Source organism: Hevea brasiliensis, chromosome 2, assembly GCF_030052815.1.
Source record: "Hevea brasiliensis isolate MT/VB/25A 57/8 chromosome 2, ASM3005281v1, whole genome shotgun sequence".
NCBI classification, from domain to species: domain Eukaryota; kingdom Viridiplantae; phylum Streptophyta; class Magnoliopsida; order Malpighiales; family Euphorbiaceae; genus Hevea; species Hevea brasiliensis.
Genome location: NC_079494.1, coordinates 9,304,625 through 9,317,405, shown reverse-complemented (window position 1 = coordinate 9,317,405; position 12,781 = coordinate 9,304,625). Strand labels below are relative to the sequence as shown.

General features: G+C 33.8%; 1 protein-coding gene and 1 non-coding gene across 2 annotated transcripts; both read left to right on the top strand.

Annotated features, from left to right (window-relative positions):
* Window positions 1–428: 428 nt before the first annotated feature.
* LOC110649646 (cytochrome P450 81Q32-like) lies at window positions 429–2,577 on the top strand. Its single transcript, XM_021804312.2, has 2 exons — window positions 429–1,588; window positions 1,805–2,577. The coding sequence occupies exons 1-2, from the start codon at window positions 656–658 to the stop codon at window positions 2,417–2,419; spliced, it is 1,548 nt and encodes a 515-aa protein (XP_021660004.2). The 5' UTR covers window positions 429–655; the 3' UTR covers window positions 2,420–2,577.
* A 9,699-nt stretch (window positions 2,578–12,276) lies between these two features.
* On the top strand, window positions 12,277–12,383 carry LOC131178016 (small nucleolar RNA R71). The gene has a single exon (XR_009147147.1). It is a non-coding gene; the product is annotated as a small nucleolar RNA R71 (small nucleolar RNA).
* Window positions 12,384–12,781: the final 398 nt, after the last annotated feature.

The following is a 12,781-nucleotide window of genomic DNA, read 5'->3' as shown; positions in this document are numbered from 1 at the left end:
ATAACTGACATGAAGCTACCTCCTTCAAGCTCTGTTCCTAGCTCTAGGATTTTTATGGACTGGGTCGTGGGCCTTATATTTTATGAGCTACGTTTTTTCGTCTCCTTGCGCCTCTATTTGATCCATTTCTTGTTGTAAGCCTTACGCCTATGAGCATATTAAGGTTATTGTATGGAGGCCTATACTTATAAGCCTTTTACTCTTAATGGAAACTACCTTCATCTTTTAAAAAAAAAAATTGCCGCCCTGAGATTCTCTCTTCTTTATTTTTATCTTTTTCCTTTTATTAATAACATTATTGCCAATTTAAATATGGAATTTGCCCTTAGATTAATTGGTATAAGTCTGAGTTTTTGTCTTCAACTTTATTGATTTTTTTAAATTTGATTTGTTAAGATGGAATGAATACAATCAGATATGCACAAATTGATGTTCGGCAAATACAAAGACGATTAATTATTATGTCACATCACATGAAACAACTAATCTTTAATGTTTAAACCCCACAATTACAGAGAAAACAATGTACCTCTGAACTGTTTCCTACTAAACAATGCACCCCTTTCAGTGACGCTGTGGAGCTGTAATCGCTTTGTGATTCTTTTGGAGTTAGGGTTTTCCATTTCTCATCCAAAACAGTAGACATTCCAGGCAAATGGAGGTAGCTCAATGGTTGAAGTTGGCAGTCCTAGTAGTAGTCCTCTTTGTGTTTGCAGCTAAGTTTACATTCCACAGACTTGGAAACCCCAAGAACCTCCCACCTATTCCACCAACCCGTCCTATAATAGGTCACCTCCACTTGCTAAAGCAACCAGTTCACCAAACTCTACACGAACTTTCTTTGAGGTATGGTGACATCTTATTTCTACAATATGGAACTCGTAAAGTCCTAGTGATCTCCTCACCGTCTGCAGTTGAAGAGTGCTTTACTAGAAACGATGTCATATTTGCGAACCGTCCTCACTCGCTTGCTGGGAAGCATCTCAATTACAACTCTTCGACTATGGGTTTCTCCTCCTACAGCGACCACTGGCGCAATCTCAGGCGTCTCACAACCACAGAACTCTTCTCTACTAGCCGTACTGCAATGTTCTCTGGTATTCGAACAGAGGAGGTTCGGTTGTTGCTCAAACAACTATTTCAGGACTCAAGAAGAGAATCAGCTAAGGTATTGCTCACATCAAAGTTCTTGGAGCTTACTTTCAATAACATGATGAGAATGATAGCAGGAAAGCGTTATTATGGAAAAGCTGTCATGGATCAAGAAGGAGAATTGTTGCAGGACACCATTAAAGAAATGGAGGCACTTCGTGGAAGTTCAAATCTAAATGATTACTTTCCAGTGCTACAGTGGGTGGATTACCAAGGGGTTGAGAAAAGGATGCTGAGATTGAAGAAGAAGATGGATAAATTCTTGCAGGCCCTCATTGAAGAGCATCGGAAAGCAAGGAGTGACTCATATTCATCAGAGAATCTGTCTGATGCAAGCAAACAGAAGAGAAACATGACTTTGATTGATGTTATGTTATCAGTCAAAGAGACAGAACCAGAATTCTATACTGATCAAACCATAAAAGGTGTTATACTGGTAAGTATGCAAACTTATGATCCTACTTAAACTGATTGGCTTGAGTGCAGCTCACTTTGGCAATATTTGATTGTGAATACAAGATGAGCGTTCATTAAACATTAATTACAGAAGTTGGGCATTTGACTCTTCTGTTACTGAAGTTTGCAAACTAGTAATTTGGATATGCTCCTACTTTTCAGAGACTTTATTAACCATTTCAAAAATTATGCCCAGTCAACACTGACTGCAGGATCTCAAACTTCAGCAGCTACTCTAGATTGGGCAATGTCGCTTCTCCTAAACCATCCAGAAGCAATGCAAAAGGCTTTTGCTGAAATTGAAGCCGTTGTTGGACAAGAGCACCTATTGAATGAAACTGATGTACCAAAACTAAGTTACCTGCAAAACATAATTAACGAGACATTTCGACTCTTTCCACCTGCGCCGCTTTTATTACCACACGAATCATCCGCAGATTGCACTGTTTGTGGGTTTTATGTGCCGCGCGGAACGATGTTACTGGTCAATACATGGAGCATGAACAGAAACCCCAAGCTTTGGGTGGAGCCAACAAAATTCATGCCAGAGAGATTTGAAGGTGGAGAAGGAGAAGGGTACAAACTGCTTCCATTTGGTGCTGGAAGGCGGGCATGTCCAGGGGCTGGTCTGGCCAAGCGAGTGATAGGTCTAACATTAGGTTGCTTGATTCAGTCCTTTGAGTGGGAAAGAGTTGGCAAGGAAGAGATCAACATGGAAGAGGGAACAGGGCTTACCATGCCCAGAGCTATTCCATTGCAAGCACAGTGCAGACCTCGAAATGCCATGATCAAACTACTCTCCACACTATGAAGCGCTGCAGTGTACAAACTAGCTCCTTTGTTATAAGTTATAGGATTGTTTTCTTCCCGGTGTGAAGGATGGCTTCTTTCTTTGTAACATCATATAAGTAGATCACTCTTGAGGTGCGCAGTTCATTTCAGGTGCACCAGAACAACACCAATAAATAATTGAACAAGGAAATTCACTCACTAGTATGCATGTCACTAAATTTGGTACACTATCCTAACTCCAACGAGTTCACTTACCACACGACAGCCATGACTCAGTAAATCATTCATGCTAGGAGCTTTCCAGTCGTGTAACTAGACGACATTTGTCTATTTTCTAAGTAGGAGGGATTTGGCCGGCAAGTGATGACCATAATGACTTCTAAGCCCTTACATTAAAAATCTGCGAACAGAGAAAAGTTCAAAGAGGATCTTGGGTTGTTACTCGGATTCACTTTGATACCTAAGAGAGGGATGATTTTATTCGAGATTTGAGAGGGATTAGATTATCTGTAAAATCATACATGAGAAGAACTATTGATATAGGAGTCATAATTTAAGGAGATGTTATGGAGGCTAACAATGTAAATCCTATTTGAATTTGTCAAAGACAATCTATTAGAATATTTGTTTAGAGAGAATTTCCATTCCTAGTCAACTACTAAAAATCCTTGATTTTGGCTCCGAGGAAACCTTAGAATTTATACAGTGTAAATGTTGTATGTACAGTAAATATATTCTCGTTTAAATGAGATTCATCATGATCAATAGTCTTAATACTGGTATATATGATGATTATATTTAAAAATTTCTTTGAATAATAAATCGTATTTACTTTATTGTTAAACGGCCCTTATAATATTAATTTTTAATTGAATTCCCTCGAATGAATTGCTCCACAATTTTATTTTTATTTGTACAGAGCTTTTTGACATTTTAAAAAAAAAGAGCACTTTAAAAAATCAAATTAGTAACGAATTTAAAACTGTCACTAATAATTAAATATATCAACAAAGTTTAGAAACATTAACAATTGATTTTATTCGAAGTCAATAAATGACAAATCAACGATGAAATTAAAGACGAAGTTTAATCCTTCGCTAATCCATCAGACATATCGATAATTGAAAACTAAATCCCTAATTTCATTGTCGCATTTTTTTTTGTTCATTTCTCTTTCAACTTTCTCTCTTCCCATTTTCAATACTTTCTTTCACTGTTTTCCATTCATGTTGCCATCTTCGGCCGTTGTCAAAACCCATTGCCATCGTCATGGCCGACATTTCCCTTTTGTTGGAATAGGGATGCTTGATCTCCTTCCATGTGCTAATTGACTTTTTTTTTTTATAACTTGAATTTGTAATTAAAAAAAAATATGTTGTGGTTTATTATTTTGTGTCGTGACTTGATTTCTAAACTAGACCGGTATTAGACTTAGATCGGCATAAGGTCCTTGAAACTTATAGTAAGCCTCACCCAATATTAGATTCAAACTCAAGACCCAACATACAGAATAAAATATTATAAAACAACTTGAGAAGTCTAACTCAACCCAACATACAACACAATAATTCGGAGAGCTCAACTCAACCCTGATAACCAAAATCCATTTAATATCATTTTTCATTTTCAATTATCACAATCTATGAAAATATATTAATGTCATAGCAAAGTTCTAAAATAAATATATAAATAATTCTATATAAACAATATATACCCTACGGAAAAAAATATAGATAAGACTATAAGAAAAATGCTCCTCCTAAAACCTAGGAAAAATATGTTGAATAAGAATGAGCGTTTGACTCGGAGAGTTTAGATATTAATTACAGATACAATTTCTATAATTACCTAAAACTAGTATAATTCTACCACGAAATATACATCCAACATATATAACAAACAAATTCAACTAATATTTGCATGAGAAAATAATTTGAAGCTATGTACGTACCTAATATAACACATCCATATATAAATATGGGAGTTAATTTCTTATAATAACTCTTTTAATTCAAATCCTGCTAACAAGTTCAACTCAAGCCGGATGCTTAAATCCATGTGTGAGAGCGAGTGAAATCAACTTAAAATCGTGCCTATTCCGTCTTTCCATATCCATAAAGATCAGGTCATAGCTGCGTCTATCCATCCAATTAATATCCATCATATACCATATATAATATAATATATACAGCTCCAAATTATTCTCAAGGCAATAAACATAAGTAAATATCAAAAAATATATATGCAGCAACAAGAATGCCTAAAATTTATTTTATTAATTATATTCATATCTATATTTATAAAATGCATGAACATTCTAGAATATAAATAATATTGAAATTATAAAAATAATCAATATCTAACTCACAAAGCTGATGACCTGATTGTAAATGGTTTAGTTGGAAGGAAAAAGATGGCGAGCTCCGTTCATCTTTGCCAAATCTACCATTTGGAACGAGTCCAAAATGTATGAAAATGTTGGAATCAACTATAATCTTGACTATTTTTCGAACGAGCTGTTGGGTGTACGAATCAGCCCAAAAACTCAATCCTGAGTCCAATGAGCTATTGCTAATCTGAGTACACTTATGGAATTCATGAAAATGGCTAGTCACAGATCTTAAAGCGGTTTATTGAAATTCCTTTCCTAATCGTCCAATATCAGCTGATAGAGTTTAGGCTTTCCGATGAGCATCTTCTTCATTCGATCTTTGATCAAGACATAATTGGTGTCAAATTGAAGCTTGTGAAGTGTAGATCACAATCCTTGGGTTTGATAGTCCAAACTAGTCACCGATTGGTCGGAATCTAGCCAAAAAACTATGAAATACCCATTTTATCTCTTTAATTCTCTCTCCTCCAGCCACTAAATCAAGGTCTATTGGTCAAAAATAAAAATTGGGATTGAGGGGAGTCCAATGCCATCGAAATTGCATCAGTTGGCTATCGGGATCTCTAGATTTTAGCCAGGGAAATTCTGTTCACCTTTGCTAAATTTACTATTTGGAATGCATCTGAAGCATCTAAAAACTCTAGAATCAACATTAATCTTTACTATATTCCGAGACGGGCCATTAGGCATTCGGATCAAGCCTCCAAAGATTACTGGTCATAGATTTATGGTTGCAAGTATACGGGTCTTTCAAGTAGTAAAGAAAAGATATCATCTCACAGAGATTTGTTGTTTGAGTACCAAACTATAAAAGTCACGATTATTTGGGCTATCGATAATTTGTGCCAAAAATAGAGTAAGAGATACAACAAATTAAATTAGGAAAATAAGAAATTTATAATGAATTAAGCAATTAAAATTCTAAGCACTATACTAATTTGCTATAATTTCAGCAAGTAATTAAGAATTTAATTGATTAATGGCAAAATTGATTCCAGAGTTGATGTTCATGAAGTAAATTTTATCAGGATTTGGATAGGCAAAACCAAGATTAAGGGAAATACAAGTTTGAAGAAAGTTGATTCTTATTTCCTTTAATTTCTCTTTCAAGCAAACTAAAGAGTGTTTTAAAGGAAACTAAACCCTATTCTCATGCGATATTTAATTACCCAAAACCCTTTAAGCACTTTAATCAACTTGAAATTCCTCTTAACCCGCTAGTTTATTTCTAACACTAGGTGATTAAGTTTATTATCTTGATTATCTATCATAGATTTTCACCTCTCGGTCCTTCAATCTAAGATTAAGAATAAAACCCAAAGGGTACCAACAATGGGTATGTAAATAAGCACACAAGATAAGAATTAAAACTTATATATACTAAAATCTGGTTAAAACCAGTTCAAATCCACAAATAAAACTTAAATCATTACACCCAACTCTGAAATCCTAGGTATCTACTCACTCATGCTTGTATTTACAAGTGGTAAGCATGAAATAGAGCAAGAAAATATGAAAATAAGACTAAAAATAAAAGAACCTAGAAGAAGAGAGTCCGAATCAATGAAAATGGAAGCTGGAAATGACACTCTGCAGGTGTTCTTCCTCCAAAAATGGTGTGGTTCCTTCTTTCCTTCCTCTTTTGATTTTTCTCTCTCTTTCTCCTTATGGTAAAAATGAGAATATGATACTTATATATCCCCTCAAGCTTTGCCCTAAAAATGATCTCTAAAGGGATAAAGACAAAAGGTGTAAAAGGTATGAAAAGAGAAAAAATTTTTATGTCAACAAATCTGCCAGCGCCATCCCACATGCCTCATGTTGATTTAAGTTATTTTCCACATACCTCATGTTGATTCAGAGGAAGAGCCTTTAGATTTTGCATGACCAGCTACACGGGGCATGTTGAAGTCCTTGAAACTTTCGGTAGACTTTGTTCCAAAATCTTTGGCCGCACAACCCGCTACATGGAACATGTTAAAGTTCTTGAAACTTTTGGCGTGTTTTGTTCCAAAATCTTTGTTTACACGACCCAGTGTTGAATTTACATACCTCATGTGGATTCCTGCTAGATGACTCTTTTCTTCACACTGCTAGATGACTCTTTTCTTCACACAACCTTCAACACGGGGCATGTTGATGTTGAAGCCCTTGAAAATCTTGGCTGGTATTCTTTCTTAGGCAAATTTTCTTCATTTTTCACACTACTTCAAGCTTTCAAATCACTTTGAATTTCTTCTATATGGACCTTTTTGCCTTTAAATCTTATTAAAACCTATCAAAAACATTAAAATTCTAAAAATCAAATATAATGAAACTAAAATTAATAAATTAACTAAAATAAGTATTAAAAGCATAAAATTACTAAACTAAAAAGGGCAAAATGGATGCAAAATTATCCTAAAATACCTATACAAAATGGGTTTATCAAATTCCCTCAAACTCAAATCTTTACTTGTCGTCAAGCAAATTAAAAACAATTATATGTAATTGGGGTACCTTTTTCTTAGATTCATGAAAATTACTCATCAAAGCTCTCAAACTTACCTCTAGCCACCAACAAACCATATACCCACCTTCAAGGTATAAGGAATTCAATTTTCACCAAAGTTATCACCACTCAGCCTTGGGTCAATTATTCATTTCATCAAACCCAAACCAATCAATTACATAGAGAAATCATGCTCAAATAGGCTCTAAAACAATCCATAAACTAAAGAGTCTCAAATAATAATGGAAATAATTAAATAGAGGAATAATGTGCCAATCCCATAGGCAAACCACCCATTCCAATCTTTATTAATATAGCAAAACACAATCAAGAAATCAAAAAAACTTTTAATAGTTGTAATGGGGCTAAGGGGTAATAATATGGCTAACAAAGAAAAGAAAAAAGGGAAGCAAAATATGATAACAATTAAATTGTTAAGAAAGATAAAGATACACTTTTCTTATATATTTTTATTTTTATTTTTTTATTATTATTTTTTAAGAATTAAATGAGAGGAAGAACTTTACAATAAATCACTAATGCTAGCATACAATTTTTGAACTCTTTTAGGGACTACATAAATAACATTGAATTTTGCATTGCAATTGTCCCTTTTTAATCCACCTCCAAACTCATTTATTTGTATACTTGGGTGGTAAATAATTTTTTTTTTTTAACATTATATGATTGCTAGCCAATTTTACTTTAGTACTTCTCCCACTTGATTGATATATACCCTTTTTTTTTTTAGATAACATATCTATCACTTAATCAAATTATTCTCATAAAGGGTAGGCAAGTGTTTAGGTTTATGGCTAGGTAAATTATGGGTGCCAAGGAAATAAGGGGTATAAATGAAGGCTCAAATTAGTTTCAAAAGGAAATTTTAAAGTGGAGTTGGTTAAGGCTAAAAATGTGGATTTAAAATTCAAAGAATGCCTTGATCATTTCTCTTTCAAGTGAATACTAAGATTTCGCCTTGAAATGTCTAGAAGGCTTGTTCTAGGATTGGTGAGACACAATTAGTTATTTCTTACTTTAGAGTTTTCCTTAAGCACTCAAAACTCAATGTAATTAATTAGGTGGCCCTTGGCTAAGAAGATATAAACCTAGATAAGAATCTTATAACCTTATACCAATCTGGAACCTTCAATCCATCAAATCCATCTAGAGGCAAGCTTAATCGCTTTTCAAAATGATTATCAATCTTCTAAGAATTAGGTAAATATTTATTTTTTATGTATGCATGATTCCTAAAATAAATGCAAAAATGAAATAAAAACAAAAAAAAATGAAATAAAAACTATACATAATCTATATGATAACTATATGCAAGTGTATATATTTACATGGTGTAGGTGTATGGTGTATGTGAACTAAGTAACTAAGTATAAATAAAATGGAATTTAAGTAATGCAAATAAAAAGGATTAAAAATTTTGCAAAAATTTTGCCTCCCCCAAACTCAAATGAGACATTGTCCTCAATGTTTAAAATGAATGCATAGATGGACAAACAGTGAATAAAGTAATCAGCTCATACAGTATGTACAATTAGGAATTAAAGCTAAATAAGAATAATTAATTCAAAATTAAGCTCAAAATAATATGAACAATGTAGCTCAAAGAAAACATGTGCAAAAGTATCCCAATTATATCAAATTAAATAGAAGCGAGTGAGGTGAAAAAGGGAAAAGTGAATTGGAAAATTTTAGAGTTTAGGTTTTTAGGTGAACATGTGCGCTGATTGAGTAGCATGAGGCATGTTGAAGTAAAGTTAAATTGGCATGCCCTGTGTTGAATGCTGATTAACTGACACTGGGTACCAACATGGGGCATGTCATGCCCCCTGAAAATTTCGGTGGGTTTCAAAAATTTTACAGTTTTAAGCAATTCAAATAGCTCACATAATAGCATAACCCTTAGTATGAGGCATGTCATACTCAATACTATCAGACCTGATATAAAACTCAAGATTTCACTCTAAAAACCCAAAATTCTAAAAATACTCTACTAAGGAATAACCAAATCAGCATGAATTATTTCCCAAAACACTTCAAAATAGATCTCAATCGTAGTTCACATCTCAAAACACAAAAGTTTAACTCAATATCATATATTGTCAACCCATATACTCATACCATCAAAGCATATTCAATATATCCAATAAAAGTCAAGAAAGTACTGTTCGCATGATATGCAACAAACTTAATCTTTAATGCATGCTTGACACTCAAAATAACAAAAATCAATACCTTGACACTTTATATTAAATTTCCACCAAATTAACACTTCAAAACACATATATCAACCAAACTTCCTCATTCCAGCAAAGTATATTCAACCTAATAGCAATTTGGCATTAAAAAAAATACTATTCATAATGAGATAAAAGTGCAGAATAATTCCCCAAACAACAGTTACCCTTCATTCTTGCAGCATATTACTAACTTCAAATTATAGCAATCATCCCTTCAAGATTAACAAATTTAAAATAAGCTGAATTGGTCAAACTAACACATATAAATAAACATAGCTAAAACACTGAAATAAGTCAAAATTAAATACAAACATGTTAAGCATCATTGCACAATCCTAGAGCAAAATTTAATTCTTATCATCAATTTCTCTCAACTAAATTTTCTAATTTCATTCTAGCTCAAACAACACATCATCATGGAAAAAAATTTACTGTTTACCAACAAATTAAAAGAAACACAGAAAACTTCCCATAAATCAGCAACATAGTTTTCTTTGCCGCATTTTCCAAAACATCCAATCTTTGCATTTCGCCTACAAACAAAAAATTAGACAAATATCAAAATTTGAGTTATAAGGGATGAAAAAAAGAAAATTAGTAAACTGCTAAAAATAAACTTGGGTTACCTCCTAAGAAGAGCTAATTTAAGGTTATTAGCTTGACCCCTTTTCAGTTCATAGTGTTTGGAATTTGGAAAGTGTTACCTCCCTTCTCAACAGGTGATGCAATAAATTTGTACTTCAACTTTTTCCCATTGATTATGAAAGCACCTGTTGCTTTGTTTAGAATCCCAACCACACCTTGCAAATTACTCTTACAAACTTTAGATGAACCTTCTACTTTGAGTTGTTTAGATGGAGCCTTAAGTTTTACTCTTAGAGTTTCATTCTTATCAAAAGGAGGTGGCAAAGGTGACTTTTTTTTTTTTTTTGCACTGTATGCTGATTATACTGAGAATGAAGAGTAATTTGACTTCCCTCCAACTTAATATCTTCCATTCTAATATCATTTTCTATAACATCCGCCCTATTGTACGAATTTACCACACTAATTTCTTGGATTCTTGGAATAAATTGAATTTTATTTCCTCTTCTCCCACTTTCAACTTCAATTTCCCATTCTTCACATCTATATTAGCTTCTACAGTAGCTAAAAATGGTCTTCCAAGTATGATGGGTGTTCTTACATCCTCCTCCATCTCTAGAACCACAAAATCCACAGGAATAAAAATTTTTCCAACCTTCAATGGCACATTCTCCAAAATTCTCACTGGATATTTGATAGATCTATTAGCCAATTGCAAAGAAATGGTGGTGGGCTTCAATTCTCCAACCTTCAACTTTTCACATTTAGATAGTGGCATCAAACTTACACTAGCTCCAAGATCACACAATGCCTTTTCAATACTTGTCTCTCCAATATGATATGGAATAGAGAAACTTCCAGGATCTTTAAGCTTAGGAGGAAGCTTATTTTGTAATATAGCACTACATTCTTTAGTAAGTGCAACAATTTCATAATCCTCCAATTTTTTCATGTTTGACAAGATTTCCTTTAGGAACTTAGCATATGAGGGCATTTGAGAAATTGCATCTGTAAATGGAATGTTGATGTATAACTCTTTTAAAACTTTCAAAAAATTTCCAAACTGCTTATCTAGCTTTGCTTTCTAAAACCTCTGAGGATATGGCAATGGTGGCTTGTATGGTGGTGGAGGCACATACTTTTCCTCTTCTTCTTTTTCAACTTCCTTCTTTTTGTTTGCTTCCTCATCAACTTCATCATGATTTGAAATAGATTCATTCTTGTCTTCATCTTCTTTCTTCTTTTCCTCATCTACCTCATCTTTCTTTTTATCTCCCACAATTTTCTCACTCCTTAGGATCACTGCCTTGCAATGTTCTCTAGGATTCTCTGATTGACTTAGAAGTTTTCCTTGTGCTTTACTAGAAGAACTTACTTGTTGAGCTATTTGATTTTCCAACATCCTGTTATGAGTGGCAAGCTGATCTATTCTTAAAGTTAATTATTCAATCATTTCTCCTCGTTTCTGTTAAGCAGCTAAGAAATTCTCCATCATAGACTTTAAAATTAAATCTTGGTCTGAAGATTGAACTAGTAGTTATGGAATAGGTGCATTTTGATTCCTTTGTAGTGGAAATCCAGGTGGTACTCTATTTTGCTAAAAATTCTGCTATTGCTGCTGGAAATTAGGAGGTTGTTGATAATTCTGCTGCTGCTGTACTTGTCGACCTCCCTAAGAAAAGTTAGGGTGATTTCTCCATGCTGCATTATATGTAGCAGAAAAAGGATTACCAACTAGTTTCTGATTGTAATTCCCAGTGAAATCAACTTGCTCATTTCCAAACTCTTGCCCACATGAAGGAAAATTATTGATACAATGCATATTTCCTGCGATAACATCTTCTACATGACTAGATCCTCCAATTGAAGAATCAACCTTCACGTTTAACTTATCCATTTTTCTCGTTAAAGCATCAAATTTGGCATTGAACATATTCATGGCATCTAAATCATAAACACTAGCTGATGGCTTCTTCATTTCATTCCTTTTATAGCTTTATTGATAATTGTTGTACGCAATTTTATCCAATGTTGAATAAGCTTTGTCTTCTGACTTCTTCATAAGATCACCTCCTCAAGATGCATCAATTATACTTTTAATTGCTGAAGAAAGACCATTATAGAAATGTTGAACTAACATCCATTTAAGGATTCCATGATGTGGACATCTCCTTTGAAGATCCTTATATCTCTCCCAAGCTTCATAGAGACTCTCATCATCCCTTGGTCTGAAAGAAGTTGATTCATTTCTCAATTTTGCAGTCTTACTAGGAGGAAAATATTGAGCAAAGAAAGCTTGTGACAACTCATCCCAAATAGTTATTGAAACCGGAGGTAGTGAATGCAACCACTCCCTAGCACGATCCTTCAAAGAAAAAGGAAATAATCTCAACCGGATGGCATCATCTGACACTCTATTTATCTTCAGCATATCACTAATTGCAAGAAAATGTGCAGGTGCACATGTGGACTCTCAATAGGACCTCTCCCAAACTATGATTGTTGAACCATTTGACAAAGTGAGGGCTTCAACTCAAAGTTGTTTGCTTCCACTCTAGGCCTTGTAATACTTGGTCTAAAATCTTCAAAACTAGGAAAAGCATGATCCTTAATTGATCTGTTGTTGTTATTTGCCATAGCTTCTATCACTTGTTG